A 24,078-nucleotide genomic window follows, 5' to 3' on the forward strand; every position below is an offset into this window, starting at 1 on the left:
ATTAGGATGTACCAAATAAAATTGTCATTTCTATTTTTTTCTTAATTATTCTTAATTATTGAGCAGCCAGAAATTGAGAGGGAAAGGGGATGACAGAGAAAAAGCAAGACAGAGCGACACTTGCAGCCCGGCTTCACCATTTGCAAAGCTTTTCCCCCTGCAGGTGGGGGAGCTCGAACCTGAGTCCTTGCGCATTGTAACATGTGCGCTCAACCCGGTGCTCCACCACCCGGTCCCTAAACTCGTTTCTGAGATCAGAAATCATTACAATGGGACTTTTCATCAAGCCCAACCGTAAGTGTTTGCTTGCTGAGTGAATGCCAGTTCCAGGAAGGGTGAAATGATTGTGCTGTGCAAAGAAGTGCCCCCCCAAAGCCTGGCACACAATAGGCCTTCAGCCAACAATAAGCGGTAGGTGGGGACACCTAATGACGCCAAGTAGCTTCGCAGCCAACATGCGGAGGGCCCGGACACTCCTGCTTGCTGCAATCCCAGGCGCCTTCCCGACCGCGGTGGCCAGGCGGGGTGGGGCGCGCGCGTCATCCATTTACCAGCCTCGCCCCTCCGACAGGCTCGCAGTTAATGAGATTAGCAATTAAAAAGCGGGCTAGCGGGTGCCGGAGGTACGCGGCCACCCCCAGGCCGAGCCGGGCGGGACGGGGCGGGACGGGGCGGGAAGGCCGGGCTCCCCAACACCGCGCGCAGGGACCGAGCGGGGACCGAGCTCCGAGCTCTGAGCCCCGAGCCCCGCCGCCATGGAGAAGGCGCGGCCGCTGTGGGCCAACCCGCTGCAGTTCGTGTTTGCCTGCATTTCGTATGCCGTGGGCCTGGGCAACGTGTGGCGCTTCCCCTACCTGTGCCAGATGTACGGCGGAGGTGAGTGCCAACGCCCGCTGCTCCCCGCGCGCCCCGCACGGGCTCCGCAACCTGCGCGCCCCGCACGGCTCCCCCAACCTGCGCGCCCCGCACGGCTCCCCCAACCTGCGCGCCCCACACGGCTCCCCCAACCTGCGCCCCCCGCACGGCTCCCCCTGCTCGCCCTGCCCAGCTCAGCCCCTCCATCCTGTGCGCCCCGCACGGCTCCCCAAGCCTGCACACCTCACACGGGTTCCCCTGCGCCCCCTGCCAGGCTCCCCCCGCCTGCGCACCCCGCACAGCTCACACTGCGCGTCCCGCCCTCCGGGCTCCCCCCCCCCAGCCTGCACACTCCCCCTCCTTCCCCCCAACCTGCGAGCCCAGCACCGCTCCCCCCCATTCTGCGCGCCCCGCACCGCTCCCCCCAGTCTGCGCGCCCCGCACCGCTCCCCCCAGTCTGCGCGCCCCGCACCGCTCCCCCCCATTCTGCGCGCCCCGCACCGCTCCCCCCAGTCTTCGCGCCCCGCACCGCTCCCCCCATTCTGCGCGCCCCGCACCGCTCCCCCCAGTCTGCGCGCCCCGCACCGCTCCCCCCAGTCTGCGCGCCCCGCACCGCTCCCCCCAGTCTGCGCGCCCCGCACCGCTCCCCCCCATTCTGCGCGCCCCGCACCGCTCCCCCCAGTCTGCGCGCCCCGCACCGCTACCCCCAGTCTGCGCGCCCCGCACCGCTACCCCCAGTCTGCGCGCCCCGCACCGCTACCCCCAGTCTGCGCGCCCGGCTCTGCTCCCCCCAGTCTGCTCGCCCCGCACCGCTCCCCCCAGTCTGCGCGCCCCGCACCACTCCCCCCCCATTCTGCGCGCCCGGCCCTGCTCCCCCCAGTCTGCGCGCCCCGCACCGATACCCCCCCCCCCATTCTGCGCGCCCCGCACGCGCACTGGGGCTGCGCTGGAGGTCCCGTCCCGCCAAGTCTCCAGAGCCCAGAGAGTGTTTTGCTCAAAGTTACAGAGTGGGGATTCGGACCCGGGACGGACTCAGTGAGGAAGGAGCGCTCATCCAAAGCTGCCCCCCTGGGACCCTCGCAGCCCCCAAGCCCTTAACCGCGGCTGCCAGGTGGCAGGCTCCCACCCCTCACCCCACACGCGGCATTGAGCTCCGCGACGCGGCCCTGGGAGCGGTGGCGGCGCGGGGCGGCTCTCCGCCTGCGCCAGGAGGGGAAGTGGCAACGGTTGGGCTTGTAGTGAAAAAAAGTTAGTGGGGCAGGAACTCATCAGGGGCCCGCAAAGAAGATTTAGGTCTGAAATTCATATTCCTGGCCGTGCGGCGGGAGCCTCGGGTTACGCCGACAGACTCTCATGCCTGAGGCTCCTAAGTCCCAGGTTCAATCCCCACACCACCATAAGCCGGAGCTGAGCAGTGCCCTGGTGTTTCTCTCTGTGTGTATGTCTCTCTCTCTCTCTCTGAATCTCTCTCAAAAGTAAAATGAAATATTTTTTGAAGTCCTTTAAAAAAAATAAACATCATTGCTTATTTGGTGGGTTTGGAAGATGGTAGGGTTTGTTTGTTCCTTGGTTTTTCCTCTGAAGCACTGCAGTCTCTCTCTAGCTGGACAGCTGTACACCCCCCCCCCAACCCTGAAAGTTGTCCTGGGGGAGGGAGACACCTCCCCTGTCTCACCAGAGAACTTCTATGAAGGCTAAGGACTTCCCCCACCCGTTTTGTATTAGAGATTAATGGTGGGATACAAGATTGTAAGATTATAATATATAATTCTACACCTGCCACCAGAGTTCTGTGTCCTCACCCTCCCACCTCCCAGAGACCACCAGAGTTGCCACCAAGTCCCAGTACCCTTCGGGAAGGCACTGTGGCAACAGGAAACTAAGGCTCAGCATTACGAGTTGGTTCCTTTCTTTCTTTTTTCTTTCTTCCTTCCTCCCTCCCTCCCTCCCTCCCTCCCTCCCTTCCTTCTTTCCTTTCATAGTTGTTTCATTTCTAGATTTCTACCTAAAGGAAATAATAAGAGTTTTGACATAAGATAGAAAGTAGAAAGTTGGTCTCCGTCCTGTCATGAGCAGAATATCAGAAGCTTCATACTAAAGGACCTTGAGAGCTTATTCGGAGGTTCTAGCAGGGGTCCGTCTCTATTCGGGGAAGTCCATCATCTTCGACCGACCGAGAGCGCAGCTTCGGGAGGGACGCACATGGAGCGGTGAGGGAGGAAGGGGACCCCCCCCCCCCCCCCCCCCCCCGTCTAGCCAGCCAGATCAGCTGCATCAACCCTGGTGATCAATGAGGTGACAGATGTCGCAGCCAGATCGCCCTCACATCCAGCTTCATAGAAAGAAACTTCAACTAAAGGAACTTGGTTCGATAAAGTCTGAGTCAACCATGCTCTTCTTCTTCTAGCGTTTGCCCTTCTTCCGTAGCCAGTCCACAGCATCAGGTGGAGCCTGATGTCAAGTTTCGAGACCTCCTTTGAATCTGGAGAGGTGGCAGTCGTTGACTATGTGGGTCATAGTCTGTCTGGAGCTGCAGGGGCAGTTCGGGTCGTCTCTGGCTCCCCAGCGATGGAACATAGCGGCGCACCGGCCATGGCCTGTTCGATAGCGATTGAGGAGGGCCCAATCATAACGTGCTAGGTCAAAGCCGGGTTGACACTTGCAGGGGTCTGTGATGAGGTGTTTGTTCCTTACCTCAGCTGACTGCCAGCTCTGTTTCCAAGAGTCTGGAACAGAGAAGTTCAGTGTAGGCGTAGGGGACCAGATTGGGTGACGAGACGTCAAGCGTTGGACAGAGTGGGCTAAGGTAACCATGCTCTTTGCAGCCTTCAAGATGGAGTTTTGTTTGCTTTAGTTCTGATTGTTTCCCATTTCCATGTTTAAAAGTGGAGTGGTCCTGGAGGTGACACAGTGGATAAAGCATTGGACTCTCAAGAATGAGGTCTCTAGTTCGATCCCTGACAGCACATGGACCAGAGTGACGTTTGGTTCTTCTCTCTCCTCCTCCTACCTTTCTAATAAATAAATAATATTTTTTTAAAAATGAAGGCTAAGTTAGCTTCAAAGTTGTGGAAGATGGGTGATCTCAATTATGTTTTAAATAGAAATAGAAAAGAGTGGGGAAATCATGGCTACCTCTGGGTGTGTGTGTGTGTGTGTGAGGGGGGAGAGAGAGAGAGAGAGAGGGAGAGAGAGAGGGAGAGAGAGAGCGAGAGAGGGAGAGAGAGAGAAAGGGGAGAAAAGGAGAGAGAGAGAAAGGGGAGAGAGGGAGAGAGGGAGAGAGAGAGAAAGGGGAGAGAGGGAGAGAGAGAAAGGGGAGAGAGGGAGAGAGGGAGAGAGAGAGAAAGGGGAGAGAGGGAGAGAGAGAAAGGGGAGAGAGGGAGAGAGAGAGAAAGGGGAGAGAGGGAGAGAGGGAGAGAGAGAGAAAGGGGAGAGAGGGAGAGAGAGAAAGGGGAGAGAGGGAGAGAGGGAGAGAGAGAGAAAGGGGAGAGAGGGAGAGAGAGAAAGGGGAGAGAGGGAGAGAGGGAGAGAGAGAGAAAGGGGAGAAAGGGAGAGAGAGAGAAAGGGGAGAGAGGGAGAGAGGGAGAGAGAGAGAAAGGGGAGAGAGGGAGAGAGAGAGAAAGGGGAGAGAGGGAGAGAGAGAAAGGGGAGAGAGGGAGAGAGGGAGAGAGAGAGAAAGGGGAGAGAGGGAGAGAGGGGGGAGAAAGGGAGAGAGAGAGAGAGAGAGAGAGAGGGCGCTTCCCTTGGAGAGAGTGTGTGTCTTTGTTGTCTTCTATGATCAGTGTGAATGTATTTTTCATCGCAAGGGGCAATGAAAGATGTTAGACCCAAACATTTATAAAATTTATCCCATTTGAGACCAGAACATAAACACTGCTCCTCTCCTTTCACACTGCCAGCTCAAAACACTAGACAGAAAGTTAAGCCAGTGGTGTTTTTTTTTTTTTTTCAGTAGTGTATGCTTAATTCTCTGGTTCCTTTTTTTTTTTAAGTGATGGTTGGTTTTTTAAAATATTTTATTATCTTTATTTATTTATTGGATAAAGCCAGCTAGAAATCGAGAGGGAAGGAGGTGATAGGGAGAGAGACAGAAAGATACCTGCAGCCCTGCAGACGGTAGCTCAGCGGGCTAAGCGCAGGTGGCGCAAAGTGCAAGGACCAGCGTAAGGATCCCGGTTCGAGCCCCCGGCCCCCCACTTGCAGGGGGTTCGCTTCACAGGCGGTGAAGCAGGTCTGCAGGTGTCTGTCTTTCTCTCCTCCTCTCTGTCTTCCCCTCCTCTCTCCATTTCTTTCTGTCCTATCCAACAACGACGACGTCAACAATAGCTACAACAATAAAACAACAAGGGCAACAAAAGAGAATAAATAAATCAATAAATATTTTTAAAGACTTTTGAAAGTAAATAAATAAAGATAAAAAGAGAGAAATTGAAAGGGGAGAGATAGGGAGAGAGACAGAGAGACACCTGCAGCCCTGCTTTACTACTTGTGAAGCTTCCCCCTGCAGGTGGGGGACCAAGGGCTTAAACCTGCATCCTTGCTCACTGAAATGTGTTCATTTAACCAGGTGCACCACCACCTGGCACCTCTGATTCCTTTTTTCTTTAAGGGCACAGATACATCATGATTCCATGCAAGGCATCCCTCGCGGGCTTTTGTGAGGACTGTGAGGCTGAGGTGTCCTTGTCACTCTGTCTCAGCACACCTGCCTTTATCCTGGCTGTGTGGTTTCCTGCCGAGCCCGGCGAGCCTTAGTCACAGACCTTCACCTCCTTCTGTCTACGCCGTCGCCTAGCAGTCTGCAGGTGGGCACAAGCAGAGCAGGGTTACTCTCAAGCCGACTATCTATAAGGAGCTGCTAGGGAAATCACAGGCCTCCGGGACCCAGGAAAAAAAGAAGCAGCAGCAATCTTATGCCTGGTGTAGGTGTGCTTAGACGGGCCGAACAGATGTGTAGCTGGCTGAGGGTGAGAGGCTGATGGACATGGGACAGCACAGGTCAGCGGGCGAGTGAGGGTTTACATAGCTAGGCTGAGTGTCTGGCTCCCTCTCAGACATAAGTATCTACGGAATAAAGTCCTGGCAGCTTGTCCTGGCCCGGCAAGGGCCTGGCCACCTGTCCCTGTCCCTGTCCCTGTCCCCAGCTCAATTCCTACCACTCACCTTCTATCCCCTGCCCCCGCCCCAACTATTTGAAAATCTATCCTTGGTGAATGCCTACTCTGCCTCCACACTCAGCATCAGTTATCCCTCTGACCTGGGGTCCTGTTGAGAGCCCAACTCGCTCCCACGCCCCCCTCCAGGCTAGGGCAAGGTCCCTCTCTCCACACCGGCCACCCCCACTGCCCCAGAGCCCAGGCCAGCATTAGTCTGAAGAGATGCAGGGTTCTGGAGATGGGCACACTGCTGAATGTCCCCAGACACAGTGCTGTCACCTGTCTGTTTAGTTGCGTTTTCTGTAACCAGGGTTATTGCTGGGCTCGGTGCCTGTGGTTGCTTCCTTTTCCTTTGATGGGGGGGTGGCGGGAGAGGAAAGGAGAGATACCTGCAGTATGATTCTACCGGTCATGAAGTTTTCCCCCTGCAGGTGGGGTCTGAAGGCTTGAACCCAGGTCTCACATGGGACCGTGTGCCTCCACTGGGTGCACCACCACTGCCCTCCCCGCTTTTATTTTTAAATCAAGGGCAACAGATTTCCCCCCGGAAAACCCCCACTCCTTACTGCCTATTAATGAGTGACTTACGTCGCAGAGGACAGGCCCTATCTTACCTTGACAGGCCCTATCTTACCTTTACGCTGAAGAGTAAACAAACCCATCATAAAAGGTTCCAAAAGGGTATGTGGCTTCACAGAGTCATGGCCCGCCACCTCCCCACAAACAAAGAGCTTGTTATACACCGCAGGGCCACGTTCTGCCCAAATACTTGCGGGCATAAAGCGGATTAGGGCGCCAGGCTCAGGCTCTGCCTTGACCTGAGAGGCCGGTTTCCTTCCTGCTCTGGGGGCCCGGCCTCCGGGAGGAATGTTCACTCAGAGGATTAGCTTCCAGAGACCAGCCGCCTCTGCCTGGCAAGGCACAGCCGGTGGTGGCAGGAATTGCACAGAAACCCTCCGTCTAGGGCAGGGGCTGCTCAGGACAAAATCAGGGTGCAGGTCAGGGCGTAGCCTGACAGCAGAGCACATGGCTGCATCCCCGAGGCCCCAAGTTCAGTCCCCCACACCGTACACACACAGCTCAACTATGCTTTGGTATCTCTCTCCCACCAAAGGGAACTAACATTTAAAAAGACGCCGGATGCAAGTGTGCTGTGCGGTGATACGTAGGCAGCCAACCAGCAATATTTTAATTGTTACTGGAAGCAAATGTGCTCAAAACAAAGAAGAAAGCTGGAAAAAAAAAAAAGAAGAAAAAATAGAACGTAGAAACGTGTGGCTGGTGGGAATGTGACCTTTTTCCCCTTCTTTTTTTTATGTGAGAGTTCTGTCTGTCTGGTTGGTTGGTTGGCTTTAGAGACACGGTGGCAGAGAGGCAGAGAGAGAGAGAGACCACAGCTCCTGAAGCTTCCTTCAGTGAGGTGGAGGTTGGGCTTGAACCTGGGATGGACGCATGGCCCAGCAGTAGACCATCCAGGGAGCCGATGGGCCGACCTTTCTGTGTGAGATTTGAACCACTGAGGTGGCAGGCGGTGGGGGGTGTCACAGGATGCCTGAGGACAAACACACTCAGACTGGAGCCCCACTCCTGCCTCTGGGGCTTCGAGCTCCCAGCTCAAGTCTCGGCCTAACTAAGATCTTGAAGAATGAAGCCGTCTGGACCCTAGCTCCAGAGATGCAGGGCAGAGGCCTTCGGGGAGGGCGGATCTGGGTCGATGACACTCATCTCAGTGGTTTGACGTGGCCAGGCCATGGACCTAACTGTCGAGGAGCCCCCAGCCCTGCTCACCAAGTGTTTGGAGCTGGTCCTAGCTGCCAGTAACTGGAGCAACTGGCCGTGAGTGCAAGGAGGACCCCACATGTCACATCTGCCATGACAGTGCTGCCAATACTCCCATGTGGCTGGTTACAGACCCACTGGAATGTCCCAGCGTGCCAGGGCTGTCACCCACCGGAGCCACCATTGGCTCAGCACCCAGCCTGGGACAGAGCCCCATCGGGTCAGTTCTGTTCATGCGGACATGCACACTGGCACGTGTGCTTGGCGTCTGTGCGTCTCTGCAGTACTCTTGGTTGGAGCGGGAACTGGGGGTTCAAGTCATAAAGAAAGCATCAAACACATCCAGTTTCCAAAGTAAGCTCGAGGTGCTGGGCCCAGGGGGGTCTCCGGACAGCACGTGTGTGAGGCCGGCCTGGTGCCACCCAGCGTTTTTAGACTCTGTGGTGCTGGGGGCCGGGCTGTGGGGCCAACACCAGCTTGTGTGTGCCGGCACGTGGCAGCACAGGATGCCCACACAGGCTTCACGACACCCCCAGGCTCAGTCCCAGCACCCAGACCTTACTTTTTAAAAATTTTATTTATTATTGGATAAAGACAGAGAAAGGGAGAGGGGAGAGGGAGATAGGGAGAGAGACAGAGAGACACCTGCAGCCCTGCTTCACCACTCAGGAAGCTTTCCCCCCACAGGTGGGGACCAGGGGCTGGAACCCGGGTCCTTGCACACTGTAGTGTGAGCGCTCAACCAGGTGCACCACCGCCTGGCCCCTCACTCGACTTTAGAGATGGAAGCGAGGGAAGACAGGCTTCTAAGGAGCTGCTGGGACTCAAAGCCCTGGTGTCTTTCACTGGATACAAGCTGGACTGGAGCTGTCCAGCCCGCCCGCCCCAGGACCCGGAAGCAGAATTGCCCCAACTGAGGCACTTCCCACGGGTTCTGATGAGACACTTAGGCTTCAGAGTGCAGGTCCTAGCTAAGCACGTGTGTGTCCTTAGAGCCCCCCTGTGAGAACTTGTGGTGGCTGTGGAGCCCCCCAACCCTCCTACCCCCTTCCCCCCAGGTCTGGTGTCCTCCCTCCCATGCAGCCCCATCTGCTACACTAGCTCTGCTGAAAACCTTCCCTCAGCTGAGCAGCTGTGAAAGCTGTGGTATATAGACAGAAGGGGATACTGGGAGTTGGGCAGTCGTGAAGCGAGTTAAACTCAGGTGCCGCAAAGCGTAAGGATCCCAGTTCGAGCCCCCGGCTCCCCACCTGCAGGGGAGTCGCTTCACAGGCGGTGAAGCAGGTCTGCAGGTGTCTGTCTTTCTCTCCCCCTCTCTGTCTCCCCCTCCTTTCTCCATTTCTCTCTGTCCTATCCAACAACGACAACATCAATAATAACAATAATAACTACAACAGTAAAACAACAAGGACAACAAAAAGGAATAAATATTAAGAAGAAGGAGGAGGAGGAAGAGGAGGAGGAGGAGAAGGAGAAGGAAAAGGAGAAGGAGGAGGAGGAGGAGAAGGGGAAGAAGAAGGAGGAGGAGGAGGAGGGAAGGAGGAGGAGGAGGAGGAGGAGAAGGAAATACTACTCAGCTGTCAGAAAGATAGAAGCCTCTCCTTTTCCTTATCTTGGATGGAACTTGAGAGAATCTTGTGAAGTGAGAGAAGTCAGAAACAGAAGGCCAAGTACCGGATGGTCTCGTTTATAGGTGTGACTTGAGAAGCTAGGCAAGGAAAGAGGAACAGCATGGGATTTGGACCGGGTTAGTTGGATTGCAGCAAAGCCAAGGACGCAGGACCAGTGGAAACAGGAGTGGGTGGCCGTGGGTTATCCAGGACATGAGGGTGAGCATCACTTGGGTGGGTGGTGGGAATGGTGGCAGACACCTCTCGTGGGGAGAAAAGCTGCCAGTAGTTGTCCTGTGAGCCATTATTCTCAATAATATAATGTGAAGGGAAAGAAAGCTTTCCCTCACCGGGTGCTGGATGAACTGGGGATCAGAGGGGCTACCACCTCATATGTACCCCAACCCTGCTCGGTGAGGAGAAGCACCCGGTCATCTCTGAGCTGCACGGAGCCCCATGACCCGCCCAGAAAGCCTGAGGCAGCAGGTCTCTCTCCCGTGTGGCAACAACAGGCAGCCTCCTTTCCTTTTAACTTGGTATTGTTGTGGAAGGGACTTTGCCACTCCTGGCCATCTTTTTCAGATAGAAAGACAGAAAGACAGGGAGAATGAGTGAGAAAGACAGTACAGCATGGCAGCTTCCCCCAGCGTGGTGACGGCCAGGCTCCAACCTGTGTCACACATGGCAAAGGAAGCCCCCACCCAGCTGAACTATCCTGCTGCAATTGTATTTATTTATTTATTTATTTATTTATTTATTACTTATTTATTTATTTTTGCTTCCAGGGTTATCGCTGAGGCTCAGTGCCTGCATTACAAATCCGCTGCTCCTGGAGGCCATTTTTTTCCCTTTTGTTGCCCTTGTTGTTTATTGTTGTTATTATTGTTGTCGTTGTGGCTGAACAGGACAGAGAGAAATGGAGAGAATAGGGGAAGACAGAGAGGGGAGAGACAGACACCTGCGGACCTGCTTCACTGCCTGTGAAGCGACTCCCCTGCAGGTGGGGAACCGGGGGCTCGAACTGGGATCTTTAAGCCAGTCCTTGCGCTTCTCCCCATGTGCGCTTAACCCACTGCGCTACCGCCCGGCCTCCTATTTATTTATTTTTATATAGTTGTTTATTTTAATCAGTGTACTGTGAAGCTCCGGCTAACAGTGATATAGGAGAATTGAACCTAGAGCCTTAGAGCCTCAGATATGGCAGTCCTCTCACATAACCATTATGCGATCTCCTCTATCCTTACAAAAGAACTTTTACTTTATTGATTTTAAAAATTTATTATCCTTATTTATTTATTGGATAGAGACAGCCAGAAATCAAGAGGGAAGGGGGTGGTAGAGAGGGAGAGAGACAGAGACACCTGCAACCCTGCTTCACCGCTTGCAAAGCTTTCCCCCTGCAGGTGGGGACCAGGGGCTTGAACCCAGGTCCTTGAGCATCATAACATATGTGCTCAACCAGGTGCGTCACACCCGGCCCCAGAACTTTTATCTTATTTTTTAATTTTGTATTAGTGATTTAATAATGTCTGTAGCTTGTCTTAATTCTCTTCAGTGTCTTTCACCAAGCAAAAATTGTAAATGGAATCCAATTTGTCAGTCATCTTCCACAAGTAATGCTTTGGATGTTTTGTCTAAGAACTCTAATCTAAGATGATAATTTCTCCCTTTTTTTTTTTCTTCTTTTAAATGTTTTCAACCTTTGAACTGTACATATGGGTCTGTACTTTAAATCCTGAGATCCACTTATTGCTAGACAATAGATGGGGTTTTCCTGCTTCTGTGGGCCTTGCCTGGCTGGGTGTGGTCATGTCTAACATCTTCCATGAGAATGAGTCTCTCTCCCTCCGTCCCTCTGTCCCTCCCTCCGCCCAGAATTATTGCTAGGGCTTGGTACTGGTGCTGACAATACAAAACCACCACTCTCGGCAACCATTCTTTCCCCATTTTATTGGACAGAATAGAGAGAAATTGAGAGAGGAGGGGGAGACCGAGAGAGGGAGAGAGACAGAGAGATACCTGCAGACCTGCTTCACCACTTGTGAAGCGACCCCCTGCAGGTGGGGAGCCGGGGGCTCGAACCGGGATCCTTTCAAGGGTCCATATGTTTCATACTATGTGCTCTTACCGGTGCGCCACCACCCAGCCCCCAGAGTGAGCACAGCCTCTGAGGCTTTGACTGTTACTCCGAGCAGGTCAATGTAACCATTCCTGTTGGGGAGCAACAGAACTGGGGCCCAATGATTGTCTGACTCTGTGATAACAAGGGACATATTTTTCCAGGGCTGGAAGGAATTGTGGCCTGAGGAGTTTTCAAATGGAGTGGGAGATGAGAGAGAGGACAGGGAGGACAACACGGGTCGCACCACGGGCTGTTGGCAGGGGCTCACTCTCCCACCCCACAGCTCCTGGAGCCTCTCTGGACTTGTGGGGATGACACCTCGACCCGACTTTGTGTCACGCCTCTGTTCAGGGTGCAGGGGACTGCCAGCAACATGTGTGTTTGAGGACTGCTGACGTGGGGCCTGGCTCATTGCAGCCAGTGGCATGCTGTGCAGTCTCTTGTTTTATTTTTCAATTGCCTCCCAGGGTCACCACTGGGGAGTCGGTGCCTGCATGACAAATCCTCAGCTCCCAAGGGTCATAGTTCCCCTTTTCACCCTCTCCCAGTCCTTTGATTTGACAGGAAAGAAGGAGAGAGAGAGAGAGAGAGAGAGAGAGAGAGAGAGAAGACTTGCAGCACTGCTTCACCATTCATGAAGCTTGTCCCCCCACTGGGGACCTGAGGCTTAAACCTGGGTCCCTATGTATGGGAATCTACACGCTAACAGGTGCACCACCTCCTGGCCCCACTGTGTAGCTTCTTTTTTCTTTTTTAAATTTTATTTATAAAATGGAAATATGGACAGGACCATAGGATAAGAGGGGTACATTTCCACACAGTACAAACCCCCAGAGCTCCGTATCCCATCCCCTCCCCGGATAGCTTTCCTATCCTTTATCCCTCTGGGAGTATGGACCCAGGGTCATTGTGGGATGCAGAAGGTGGAAGGTCTGGCTTCTGTCATTGTTTCCCCGCTGAACATGGGTGTTGACAGGCGGATCCATACTCCCAGCCTGTCTCTCTCTTTCCCTAGTGGGGCAGGGCTCTGGGGAAGTGGGGCTCCAGGACACATGGTGGGGTCGTCTGCCCAGGGAAGTTGGGTTGGCATCATGGCAGCATATGGGACCTGGTGGAGCTCCAGGACACACGGTGGGGTCGTCTGCCCAGGGAAGTCTGGTTGGCATCATGGCAGTGTCTGGAGCCTAGTGGCCTCTCCCGAGATTCCCAGGTTGAAAGCAGCTTCCTTGTACAGCTCACTCCAGGTGTGTCTCCAAGCCGCCATCTTGGCTCCGCCACCCCACCCCCACCCCGTGCAGCTTCTTAAATGGCAACACGGGGGGACATGGTGTGGTCTGCAGAGTGTGTGGGAGCCTGCCGGAGGAGAAGTGCAGTGGAGGACAGCAGAGGTGCAGAAGAGGCGTCTCTGCCCGCCTCCAGTCTCTCGGAGCGAGTGAGCGTGCCTGCTTCCCACTCTGCCTGAGCACTCAGAGTCTTCTTCTGAGACCAGCCCCTGATCCTTGCAGCTGAGTTGAGCTGAGCCATCAGGGTTTTATTTTAAACAGAAATCCTGCCCTTTTCTTCTGGACTTTCTTTCAGGTCCACTGCCAAGGAGCCAGGGGCTGGAGGGAGGGCTGGCAGAGGGGAGTAGAGAGTGGGGAGGCAGGAGGACCAGGGATCAGCTGGGGACAGGGCTCTGTGGGCTTACAGCCCTGCAGTTGGCTGTCTGTCTGTGTCCATGTGTCTGGCTTCTGCAGCCTCCTTCTGGCCAGCCAGTATCACTCTGGTGTACAGGTGGCTCCCTGGGACCTGGTGGGTTTGATTTTTTTATTGGTTGCAGTCCTGGTAACCTATATTAAGATGAAGTTTCAGGCTGGATGTTAGTATGAAGATACATCCTGAAGAGAGCTGACCTTTAGGGCCAGGTGGTGGCTCACTTAGTTAAATACACACGCTACAGTGTGCAAGGACCTGGGTTCAAGCCCCTTGCTCCCACCTGCAGGGGGGAAACGTTACAAGTGGTGAAGCGGAGCTGCAGGTGCCTCTCTGTCTCTTTCCCTCTCTATCTGCCTCTCCCCTTGTTGGTCATTACGCCAGGCCCCCTGCATTGCTTGACGCTGTGGTCTATTTACATAATCATTGTTTTGCCTGAGACCCGCCCTGCCTGCAGGGTACTGGTTAATCCCACTAGTTAGAACCTTCGCAACAGCTGCTATGGAAGCTTTCTACCTTCACACTCTTTTCTCCTCTCCACCCCCTCTCCTAGCCGTTTCCTTTTCCGACCTGCCACTTCTGTTTCAAAAGATATAAAGGCATTGTCTCTGATCAATAAAGGCACTGCATTGCGTTCCCGCTCAGCCTCGAGTTCCTGGTCGCTTCTCTTCCCTGTGATGCAACCCGACATCCCCTCTCAATTTCTCTCTGTCTCTATCTAATAATAAATTAATAAGTTAGTTGAAAAAGAAAGGCACTCTTTGACAGGAAGTTCTGCCTGGGAGCACAGCAGACAGAGACACCACAGACAAGCCCCCGCCTCGTTTCTGAATATATGAGGCCTGAAGGAATGTTGTGTAGCCCCTGGAGGGTTACGAGCTTCCTCAGCCTGGAGAGCCATCCAAGGCAAAGAGCAGGGCAGTTGCTCGTGGCCGGGCCCAGCAGAAGTGTTCAGGCCCAAAGCGAGTGTGTGGAGGTCGGCACCTGGACAGGTGGGCTCAGGGGTGATGGTGAAAGTACTGAACATCTACGCGGTCCTGGCTCTGACTAATCGCTGTAAGTTTCAGGAGAGGGGCCGGGTCGACCGAGGTGTATGGAGGTGCCTTGGAGGGTGACTGTGTACTGCCCAGGATTCCATAACTGGGGTAGCTTCATGCCACACATGAATGGATGGACAAGGAGACAGGTGAATGGATGAGTAGATAAAATGATGGAAGGATGCATGGATGGATGGATGCATGCATGGGTGGAAAGACAGAAGATTGGGTAAGTGGAAGGGTGGGAGGATGTGTGGGCTGGGGCCAGGTGGTGGTGTGCCTGGTTAAGCGCACACATTACAGTGCACAAGGACCTAGGTTCAAGACCCCGATCCCCACCTGCAGGGAGAAAGCTGCACAAGTGGTGAAGCAGGGCTGCAGGTGTCTCTCCCTCTCTATCTCCCCCCTCTTCTCTCAATTTCTCTCCGTCTCTATCCGATACTAAATAAATAAACAAATAAATTTTTAAAAAGAGAACATCTGGGTGGAAGTATGGAGAACGAAGGGGCAAAGCAAAAGGAGGGGAGCTGGGGCTGGACAGTGATGCGCCCAGTTGAGCACACACATTACCATGCACAAAGACCTGGGTTCAAGGCCCCGATCCCCACCTGCAGAGGGAAAGCCTCACAAGTGCTGAAGCAGGGCTGCAGGTGTCTCTCTGTCTCTCCACCCCTTCCTCCTCATTTTCCTCTGTGTATATATCCAATAAATAGACAAATAGGATGATTTTTAAAAGGATGGGTACAGGAGGGGGTGATAAGAGAATGGGGCGATTGGGTTGCTGAGGGATGACTGCACAGCGGGGAGTGCGTGGCGAGAAGCAGGTGAGAGTATGACAGGAAGATGGGTGTGCAGGGAGGTGTGGAGTGTGGAGAAAGAGGCAGGAGGACGGGTGATGGAAAGGTGTACTGGGCGGGGGCGGACAGTGGTGCACCCAGTTAAGCACACATGGCACCAAGTGCAAAGACCTGCACGAGGCTAAGGGTTCGGACCCCCTGGCTCCCCACCTGCAGGGGGGAAGCTTCACAAGTGGTGAAGCAGGTCTGCAGGGGTCTCTCTGTCTCTCTCCCCTATCTCCCCTCCCTTCTCATTTTTTTCGCTGTCCTGTCCAATAAAATGGGGGGGAAATGGCATCTAGGAGCAGTGGATTTGTAGTGCTGGCACTGAACCCCAGTGATAGCCCTGGAGGAAAGAGGAAATAAAGAAAGGAAGAAAGAAAGAAAGAAAGAAAGAAAGAAAGAAAGAAAGAAAGAAAGAAAGAAAGAAAGAAATGCAGGGAGAAAGAGAAAGAAAGAGAGAGAAGTAGAGGAAGGGAGAAGGGAGGGAGACAGGGAGGGAGGTGCGTAGATGAGTGGGCGTGTGGAAAGACTGAGGGCAGGGTGGAGGGGGAGCCCTTGGGCAGAGGGTGGCGGCCAGCGCAGTGACTGGCGCCCGGCTCTGCCCGCAGGCAGCTTCCTGGTGCCCTACATCATCATGCTCATCGTGGAGGGCATGCCGCTCCTCCACCTGGAACTGGCCGTGGGGCAGCGCATGCGGCAGGGCAGCATCGGTGCCTGGAGGACCATCAGCCCCTACCTCAGCGGAGTCGGTAGGTGGTAGGTGAGCCCTCTCCAGCCCTCCGCCCGCCAGGCATCCCCAGCGCCCTGGACCGTGGGGCGGGGGGGGGGGGGGGCAGGGGGTCTGGGGGAGCGAGAGGCACACGCAAAGCAATAGAGAGAGCCCCAAGGAGGAGAGGCGGGTGGGCAGCCCAGGAGGGGAACCAGGGGCCAGAGGCTGAGGGGCCGGTGTCTCACTCAGGGGCACTGAGAAAGGAAGGGTGTCATGAGCCCATGGCCGCTCTGCTCTGCAGCCGACTAGCAGGCGTCCTGGGGACTCCCAGAGCTGCTCCTGGGGAGCTATCACTCTTCATTTAAAAAATTCTTTTTGTGGGGGCTGGACAGTAGCGCAGCGGGTTAAGCACACGTGGCACAAAGCGCAAGGACTGACATAAGAATCCGGGTTCGAGCCCCCGGCTCCCCACCTGCAGGGGCTTGCCTCACAGGCGGTGAAGCAGGTCTGCAGGTGTCTGTCTTTCTCTCCCCTTCTCTGTCTCCCCTCCTCTCTCCATTTCTCTCTGTCTTATCCAACAACGACATCAGTGACAACAATAATAATAATGACAACAACAAAGGCAACAAAATGGGGAAAATGGCCTCCAGGAGCAGTGGATTCGTAGTGCAGGCACCAAGCCTCAGCAATAACCCTGGAGAAAAGAAAAAGAAAAAAAATTCTTTTTGCCTCCAGGGTTATTGCTGGGGCACAAAACCTGCACAGTGGCAGGGCAGTTACCAACAGTTCTCCCTTTTTTTCCTTTTTCTGAGAGAGAGAGGGGGCAGGAGAGGAGACACCTGCAGCACTGCTCCATCACTCTTGAAGCTTCACCTACCCTCGCCCCTTGCAGGTGGGGACCAAGGGCTCGAACCTGAGTCCTTGAGCACAGTAATATGTGTGCACTACTAGGCACACAGTCATCCTGCCCTTCCCCTGTAATTATTAATAATAGATCTTTTGTTTATATTATTTTTTGCCACCAAGTTTATTACTGGGACTTGGGGCCTGCACCACAAACCCACTGCTCCTAGCAGCCATCCCCCCCTTTTATTTCCTTTCCTTTCTTTCTTCTTCTCTCATTCTTCCTTTCTGTTTTGTTTGACAGGACAGAGAGAAATTGAGAGGGGTGGGAGATAGAGAAGAAGCTCTCTATCTCATGAAGTCCCCCACCCTGCAGGTGGGGGGTGGTGCTCGAACCCAGACTTTGCACAGGGCAGTGTGTGTGCTTCACCAGATGTGCCACTACCCAGCCCCCAGGTCGTTTGCTTTTTTAATAGATATACATAGTCACCAGAGTTCCTGCAGGAGGGAAGCTTTGCGAGTGGTGAAGCAGGGCTGCAGGTCCCTCTCTCTCTCTCTCAATATCTGGCTCTCTATCCAAAAAATAAAGAAAGATTAAAAAAGAGAAAAAGGAAGGAAGGAAGGAAGGAAGGAAGGAGGGAGGGAGGGAAGGAAGGAAGGAAGGAAGGAAGGAGGGAGGGAAGGAAGCAAGGAAGGAAGGAAGGAAGGAGGGAGGGAGGGAGGGAAAGAAGGAAGGAAGGAAGGAAGGAAGGAGGGAGGGAAGGAGGGAGGGAGGGAGGGAGGGAGGGAGGGAGGGAGGGAAGGAAGGAAGGAGGGAGGGAGGGAGGGAAGGAAGGAGGGAGGGAGGGAGGGAAGGAGGGAGGGAGGGAGGGAGGGAAGGAAGGAAGGAAGGAAGGAAGGAAGGAAGGAAGGAAGGAAGGAAGGGAGGGGCCGGGCTGTAGTGCAACAGGTAAAGCGCACGTGGCGCAAAGTGTGAGGACCAGTTCGAGCCCCCGGCTCCCCACCTGCAGGGGAGTCGCTTCACAGGCGGTGAAGCAGGTCTGCAGGTGTCTGTCTTTCTCTCCCCCTCTCTGTCTTCCCCTCCTCTCTCCATTTCTCTCTGTCCTATCCAACAGCAATGACAACAATCACAGTAACAACATGGATAAACAACAAGGAAGGGTAACAAAGGGGAAAAAATGGCCTCCAGGAGCAGTGGATTCGTGGTGCAGGCACCAAGCTCCAGCAATAACCCTGGAGGCCAAAAAAAAAAGGAAGAAGGAAGAAGGAAGGGAGGCAGGAGGCAGGCAGAGGTGGGAGCTCCTGGTCCTGGTCACCCTTCTCAAGCCTGCGGAAGGTGACACATGCCTACGTAGCCTCCTCCTGGGGCCGGAGACAGAGCTGCCGTCCTCACCCTCTCCTGCCCGCAGGCATCGCCAGCGTGGTGGTCTCCTTCTTCCTGTCCATGTACTACAATGTCATCAATGCCTGGGCCTTCTGGTACCTCTTCCACTCCTTCCAGGTGAGCGTGTGCCTGGGAGCAGGTACAACGGGGAGGAGAGAGCCGTCAGGGCGGCCCCTGCGGGCTGAGGTGGAGGTGGAGAACCACAGCTCCCAACCGGACTCCCAAGTTTCCGCTGGCTGACTCTGGGCTTCTGAGCCTGGGGTCCGTGCACCCCTGGAGTCATAAGCCCAGGAGCCCTGCCGTGGGCATCTACATGCCTGAGTCTTGGGGGAGCAGAGCCATGGCTGTGTGGGGTCCTCTCTGAAGACTGGCATCCCCACAGAACCGTGGTGGGGGCAGGTGAGCCGGGCTGGCCTCCACCCCTTGCTCTCCCACTTCCTGCCTCTGCTGCCTTCTCTGGGGCCCTGACTCCAGATGGACGCCTCACAGTCCCTGCAGGTCTGAAGCTCTCCTAGGAGAGCTGCCAAACCCTCCATAACACGGTGGGGACCATGTCCAGAGAAACATGTTTGCATGTTGTAAACTGTTGTTTCTTCCTACCCTCCGTCTGTCCTTCCTTCCTTCCTTCCTCTCTTTTTTTAAACAAATATCTATTTATTTATTTATTGGCTAGAGAAAGAGAGAAACTGAGAGGGGAGGGAGAAATAGGGAAAGAGACAGAGACATCTGAAGCCCTGCAGGTGGGGGACAGGTGGGGACCAGTGTCTTGAACCTGGGGCCTTATGCACTATAATGTGTGCACTTACCCAGGTGAGCCAACTCCTGGCCCCTTTCTCTCTCTCTCTCTCTCTGTCTCTCTCTCTCTCTCTCTCTCTCCCTTTCACGTTGCTTACTTGGAGAGTGTATTGTTTTTATTTTTAAGTCATAGTTCATTCGTGACTAGAAGTGCACGAACCTTTCCAGCTAGGGTTTGAGTGTCCTCTGGGTATGCTACCCTAGAGCACTGTTGCTAGACCATAAGGCACTTGTGTTCTTACTGTTTAAGGCGTCCCCGTGCCGGCTCCCAAAGGGGCTGCCCTGTACACTGATGTTTCTGATGACAAGCTTGGCTGGCACTTGCTGGAATGTGGAAGGGGCTGGGAGCTGTGGAGCAGAGTGCCGATCTTTGTGTCCAGGATAAGAGGAGACAACCCCCTCTCGGCCCACATGCTCTCTGTTCCCTTTTCACTCTCAGGGACTCCCCTTCCCCCTCTCCCCACTCACCTCCCCCATCGCTGCCTCTTCCCAAACAGAACAGAGAGGGGCCAGGAGCAATGCGGGTAGTTTCCCTGAGCCTGAGGCCAGGAAGCCAGCTAGCGCCAGCTCCGACCCACGGGGCAGGGGCCAGGTGCCGCCGGCTCTCGGCTCTCGGTGGGAGGAATGGCTGGTGACCGTCTCTGGAAACATCCCAGGTTGCATGCCAGGGAGAGAAGAACCCCAGTTGCCGCCAGGGCCCCCAGCATTCTCTAAAAGGCCACAGCCCACGGCATTGTCTCGTGGGCTCTCAGTTCTGTTCCCTGTGAAGCACAGGGTCTGGACCCAGGAACTAGATCCAGAGACAGGGTGAGCCAGAAGGAGTACTTACCAGGTAGGGCGCGTGCCTTGACATGCACGCTGCCTCACTTTGGACCCCAGCACCACATGAGAGGTGCTGTGGTGCTGGAGGAAGCCCTAGTGCTTGGTCTCTCTGTCTCCAAAATAAATAAATAAACAAAAACAAAACCGCAGCCTTGGAGTGGTGGAATCGCAATGTGCAGGTCCCCATGGCCACTAGACAGCCAGGCACAAGCAGAGCTGACCCTGTGCTTCTGGCCTTGGTGAAACAGAGTTGGAGCCCCCCGACTCCACCCTGAACCCTGGTCAGAGTTAAATACACCATCGCCCCCAGTTCCCTTCTTCTTCTATTGTGCTACGTGCTATTCTTTTATATTTCCCAATCTTTCCAAATATATATTATGTATTTAGTTGTGGATAGAGACAGAAAATGAGAAGGAAGAAAAGAGAGAGAGAGAGAGAGAGAGCTGCAGCATTGCTTCACCACTTGTGAATTTCTACCCTGCAGGTGGGGGCTGGGGGGCTTGAACCTGGGTCCTTGCACCCTGTAACGTGTGCGGCCGCGTATACCAGCGCCTGGCCCTATGTCATTACTGTTTAGGCCGTTTTGCTCCTGATACACAGAGTGAGGCCCTGGTCAGACTAGCTCTGTCAACAGCATCCGGGAGCCTGGTGGCTTCGGGAACAGCTCTGCTCGGGCTCTGCCAGGTTCGCTCTGCTGTCAGCACAGTGGAGACCTAGCCTCACCCCCTCCAGCTCCCTCACCCACACCCATCTTCCCAGCCAGCAAGTGAGGGCAGACCCTGACCTCCCCCATGGCTGGACTTGCTGGGGGCCGTGGGGCAAACAGAGGCCACTCAGACTGAGCACTTGTTCCCGCAGCAGAGTGGCCCCAGAACTTGGATTAGGCAGAAAATGCCAGGCCAGCAGTGGAGTGGGGTGGCCTGTGTGTGGGGACCAGCGGGGAGAGGCTTCCCGTGTGCGCAGGCCGGGGCTGAGGCCAGGTGTGGGTGGCTGGGAGAGGCAGACGCCTTCTCTAAGTCAGGCTGAGCTAGAAGGAGCTCTCACCAAAGATGCCGGTGGGTGGTGACCAGGTCCCGGCTGTTCTCAGGCAGCTGCTCAGACACCGGGCTGGCAGCCCCTGGGCGAGTAGCTGCAGGTGTTCTGGGCCAAAGCTGAGTCGTCACAGACAAGCTGACCACTCGGAGGTCCTTCAAACTGCTCCCTCCTGCTCCCAGGCCTCCTCCTTTGCACCCCAGCAGACTCCCCAGTTCCCACCTGTTCAGAAGCATCTGTGGATTCCGTTGCTGCCGTTCTGTCTCCAAACGTGCAGACCCTCTGCGTCTCCCTGTCAGCCTGCAGGTGCCCGAGCAGCGGGGCTCAGGGAGCCAGCGCCCTTCCCTTACGGACAGGCCCGAGGGCCACCTCCATGGTGCCGCCTCAGCCCTTACTGCTCTGTCTCCCGCTCACTTATGTCCCCAAGGACCCCCTGCCCTGGTCGGTCTGCCCGCTGAATGACAACCGCACAGGCTACGAGGAGGAGTGCGAGAAGGCTTCTTCCACGCAGTACTTCTGGTACCGGAAGACCCTCAACATCTCACCCTCCATCCAGGAGAGCGGGGCCTTGCAGTGGGAGCCGGCTCTGTGCCTCATCCTGGCCTGGCTCGTGGTCTACCTGTGCATCCTGCGGGGCACCGAGTCAACGGGCAAGGTGGGCAGAGTGGCTGCTGGTGCAGGGCTGTGGGCAGATGTGTCGCTTTTGCCGGGCTGGCTTTGCGGGCGGGAGACAGAGACAACCAGAAACTCATGTCTGAGCTGAGAACGCAGTTCAGTCTTTATTCACGAGTGGGGATGCAGTCCAAAAAACTAATCTAATCTAATCACAACCAATTCTGTCCTCCATCTCTCTCCTCTGGCGGGAGAGTCAGGAGCCAAAGAAAATATGTATGATAGGGGGAGGGGAGAAGGAAGAAGCTCGAACCAGCGAACCAGCGATGACTAAACCAAATGTCCCAGAGGCGGGCGGGGGGGGGGGGGGGAACCAACCCAATATCCCAGAGGCAGGGGGTGCCCAGCCAACAGTGGACGTGCAAACAGAACACATAGCAAGCAACACAAGCGAATCCAACGTGATGATACAAATCAGAAGGCTTCACAAGCAGAATCCAGAAGCAGACCAACACAGGTGGGTGGAGTGGCCTGAGGGCCCCTGGCTGTGGGCGAGGTGGGATGGCGTGGCTGCAGGCCCTGAGCTGTGGGCAGGTGGGATGGCGTGGCTGCGGGCCCTGAGCTGTGGGCAGGTGGGATGGCGTGGCTGCGGGCCCTGAGCTGTGGGCAGGTGGGATGGCGTGGCTGCGGGCCCTGAGCTGTGGGCGAGGTGAGATGGCGTGGCTGCGGGCCCTGAGCTGTGGGCAGGTGGGGTGGCGTGGCTGCGGGCCCAGAGCTGTGGGCAGGTGGGGTGGCGTGGCTGCGGGCCCTGAGCTGTGGGCGAGGTGAGATGGCGTGGCTACGGGCCCTGAGCTGTGGGCAGGTGGGATGGCGTGGCTGCGGGCCCTGAGCTGTGGGCGAGGTGGGATGGCGTGGCTGCGGGCCCTGAGCTGTGGGCAGGTGGGGTGGCGTGGCTGATTGCCCAGGGCTGCGGGCCGGTGGGAGATGCGGAAGGGCAGGACACAGCCGTCTCAGAGGCTGCTCAGGGCGCACCCAGGGGCCTGCCACGGAAGGGCAGAAGCCGCTCTGGGGAGGAGGGTGCCCAGGGGCCTCTGCGTGAACCACCTGCCATGTGGCTACGTGAACACAGGCACTCAAGGCTGCAGCCCCACATCCTGAAAAGAGACTTGCCTAAAAAATAATTTTAAAAGCACCCTAAAAGGATGTTTTGGGTCTTTGAAAGGACCTAAAGGGGTCCAGAGGGTCAGGCGGTGGAGCACCAGCTTAAGCACACATAGTACTAAACACAAGGACCCACTAAACACAAGGACCCATGCAAGGATCCCGGTTTGAGCCCCCGGCTCCCCTCCTGCAGGGGAGTCGCTTCACAGGCGGTGAAGCAGGTCTGCAGGTGTCTGTCTTTCTCTCTCCTCTCTGTCTCCCCTTCTCTCTCAGTTTCTCTCTGTCCTATCCAAAAAAAGAAAAAAAAGAAGAAGAAAGGAAGGGAGGGAGGAAGGAAGGAAGGAAGGAAAGAAGAAAGAAAGAAAGAAAGAAAGAAAGAAAGAAAGAAAGAAAGAAAGAGAAAGAGAAGGGGAAAAGGCCACAGGAGCAACAAATTCATAGTGTTGGCCCTGAGCCCCAGTGACCGGAAACAAAAAAAGGATTGATTAATTAATTAATTAATTAATTAATTAAAACTGTAAATGACTGCAAATGTACCCAAGGAACAGAAACTTAGCTCTCATCCCCCAGCTTCTACTTCTTACTTGGGAAGATCAGTAGCTTACAGTCAATAGTAAAACACAGTAAACACAGCAGTTTGTACGTGTGTAATGTTTGTTTTCCACATGACCCAGCTTTTTATATATATAGTTTTTTATTTGTTACTAATCGCATGGTACCAGATTATAAGATGACAGTGTATCGCTCCACTCCACACCCACCACCAGAGCTCTGTGTCCCCACCATTCCTCCCAAAGACAAACACCAGAGTTCTTACAAGTCTTAGAGTTTGCATGATTACTTCTGTTGTGTTTTTTTCTTTTGCCAAGTTCCTGTGAATCAAACTCTAGATTCCACCTATGAGTGAAACCATCTAGCAGCTGTCTTTCATCTCTCTACTTTTTTCACTAAGCATCATCACCTCCAGTTCCATCTGTCCCAAAGGACACAGTATCTTCTTTTTAAAAATATTTATTTATGGAGGCCAGGAGGTATCGCAGCAGGTGACACAAAGCACAAGGACTGGTGTAAGGATCCCGGTTCGAGCCCCCGGCTCCCCACCTGCAGGGGAGTGACTTTACAAGGTGAAGCAGGTCTGCAGGTGTCTGTCTTTCTCTCCCCCTCTCTGTCTTCCCTTCCTCTCTCCATTTCTCTCTGTCCTATCCAACAACAATGATATCAATAACAACAATAACAATAACTACAACACTAAAACAACAAGGGCAACAAAAGGGAATAAATAAATATTTTTAAAAAATAGCCAAGGGCCAGGCGGTAGTACACCCAGTTAAGCACACATAGAACTAAGCACAAGGACCCACACAAGGATCCCAGTTCGAGACCCCAGCTTCCCATCTGCAGGGGGAAAGCTTCATAAGCGGTGAAGCAGGTCTGCAGGTGTCTCTCTCTGTCTTTCTCCCTCTCTGTCTTCCCCTCCTCTCTCAGTTTCTCACTGTCATGTCTAATAAAATGGCCTCCAGGAGCAGTGCATTCCTAGTGCCAGCACCGAGCCCCAGCGATAACCCTGGAGGCAAAAATGTCTTCCTAGGGCAGTGAAGTCTTGGTGATGACAGACAGTGCCTTGCTTTTG

At 54.7% G+C, this 24,078-nt stretch overlaps 1 protein-coding gene across 1 annotated transcript in view; it reads left to right on the plus strand.

Annotated features, from left to right (window-relative positions):
* Positions 1 to 614: 614 nt before the first annotated feature.
* SLC6A20 (solute carrier family 6 member 20) overlaps positions 615 to 24,078 on the plus strand; it is a 49,260-nt gene continuing 25,796 nt past the window's right edge. The window contains exons 1-4 of the mRNA XM_060204860.1: positions 615 to 876; positions 15,699 to 15,839; positions 18,052 to 18,143; positions 21,103 to 21,330. Coding sequence (XP_060060843.1) covers positions 756 to 876; positions 15,699 to 15,839; positions 18,052 to 18,143; positions 21,103 to 21,330 — 582 coding nt within the window. The 5' untranslated portion in view covers positions 615 to 755. The remainder of the gene's footprint in view (positions 877 to 15,698; positions 15,840 to 18,051; positions 18,144 to 21,102; positions 21,331 to 24,078) is intronic.

The sequence above is a fragment of the Erinaceus europaeus genome, chromosome 12 (genome assembly GCF_950295315.1).
Source record: "Erinaceus europaeus chromosome 12, mEriEur2.1, whole genome shotgun sequence".
NCBI classification, from domain to species: Eukaryota; Metazoa; Chordata; class Mammalia; order Eulipotyphla; family Erinaceidae; genus Erinaceus; species Erinaceus europaeus.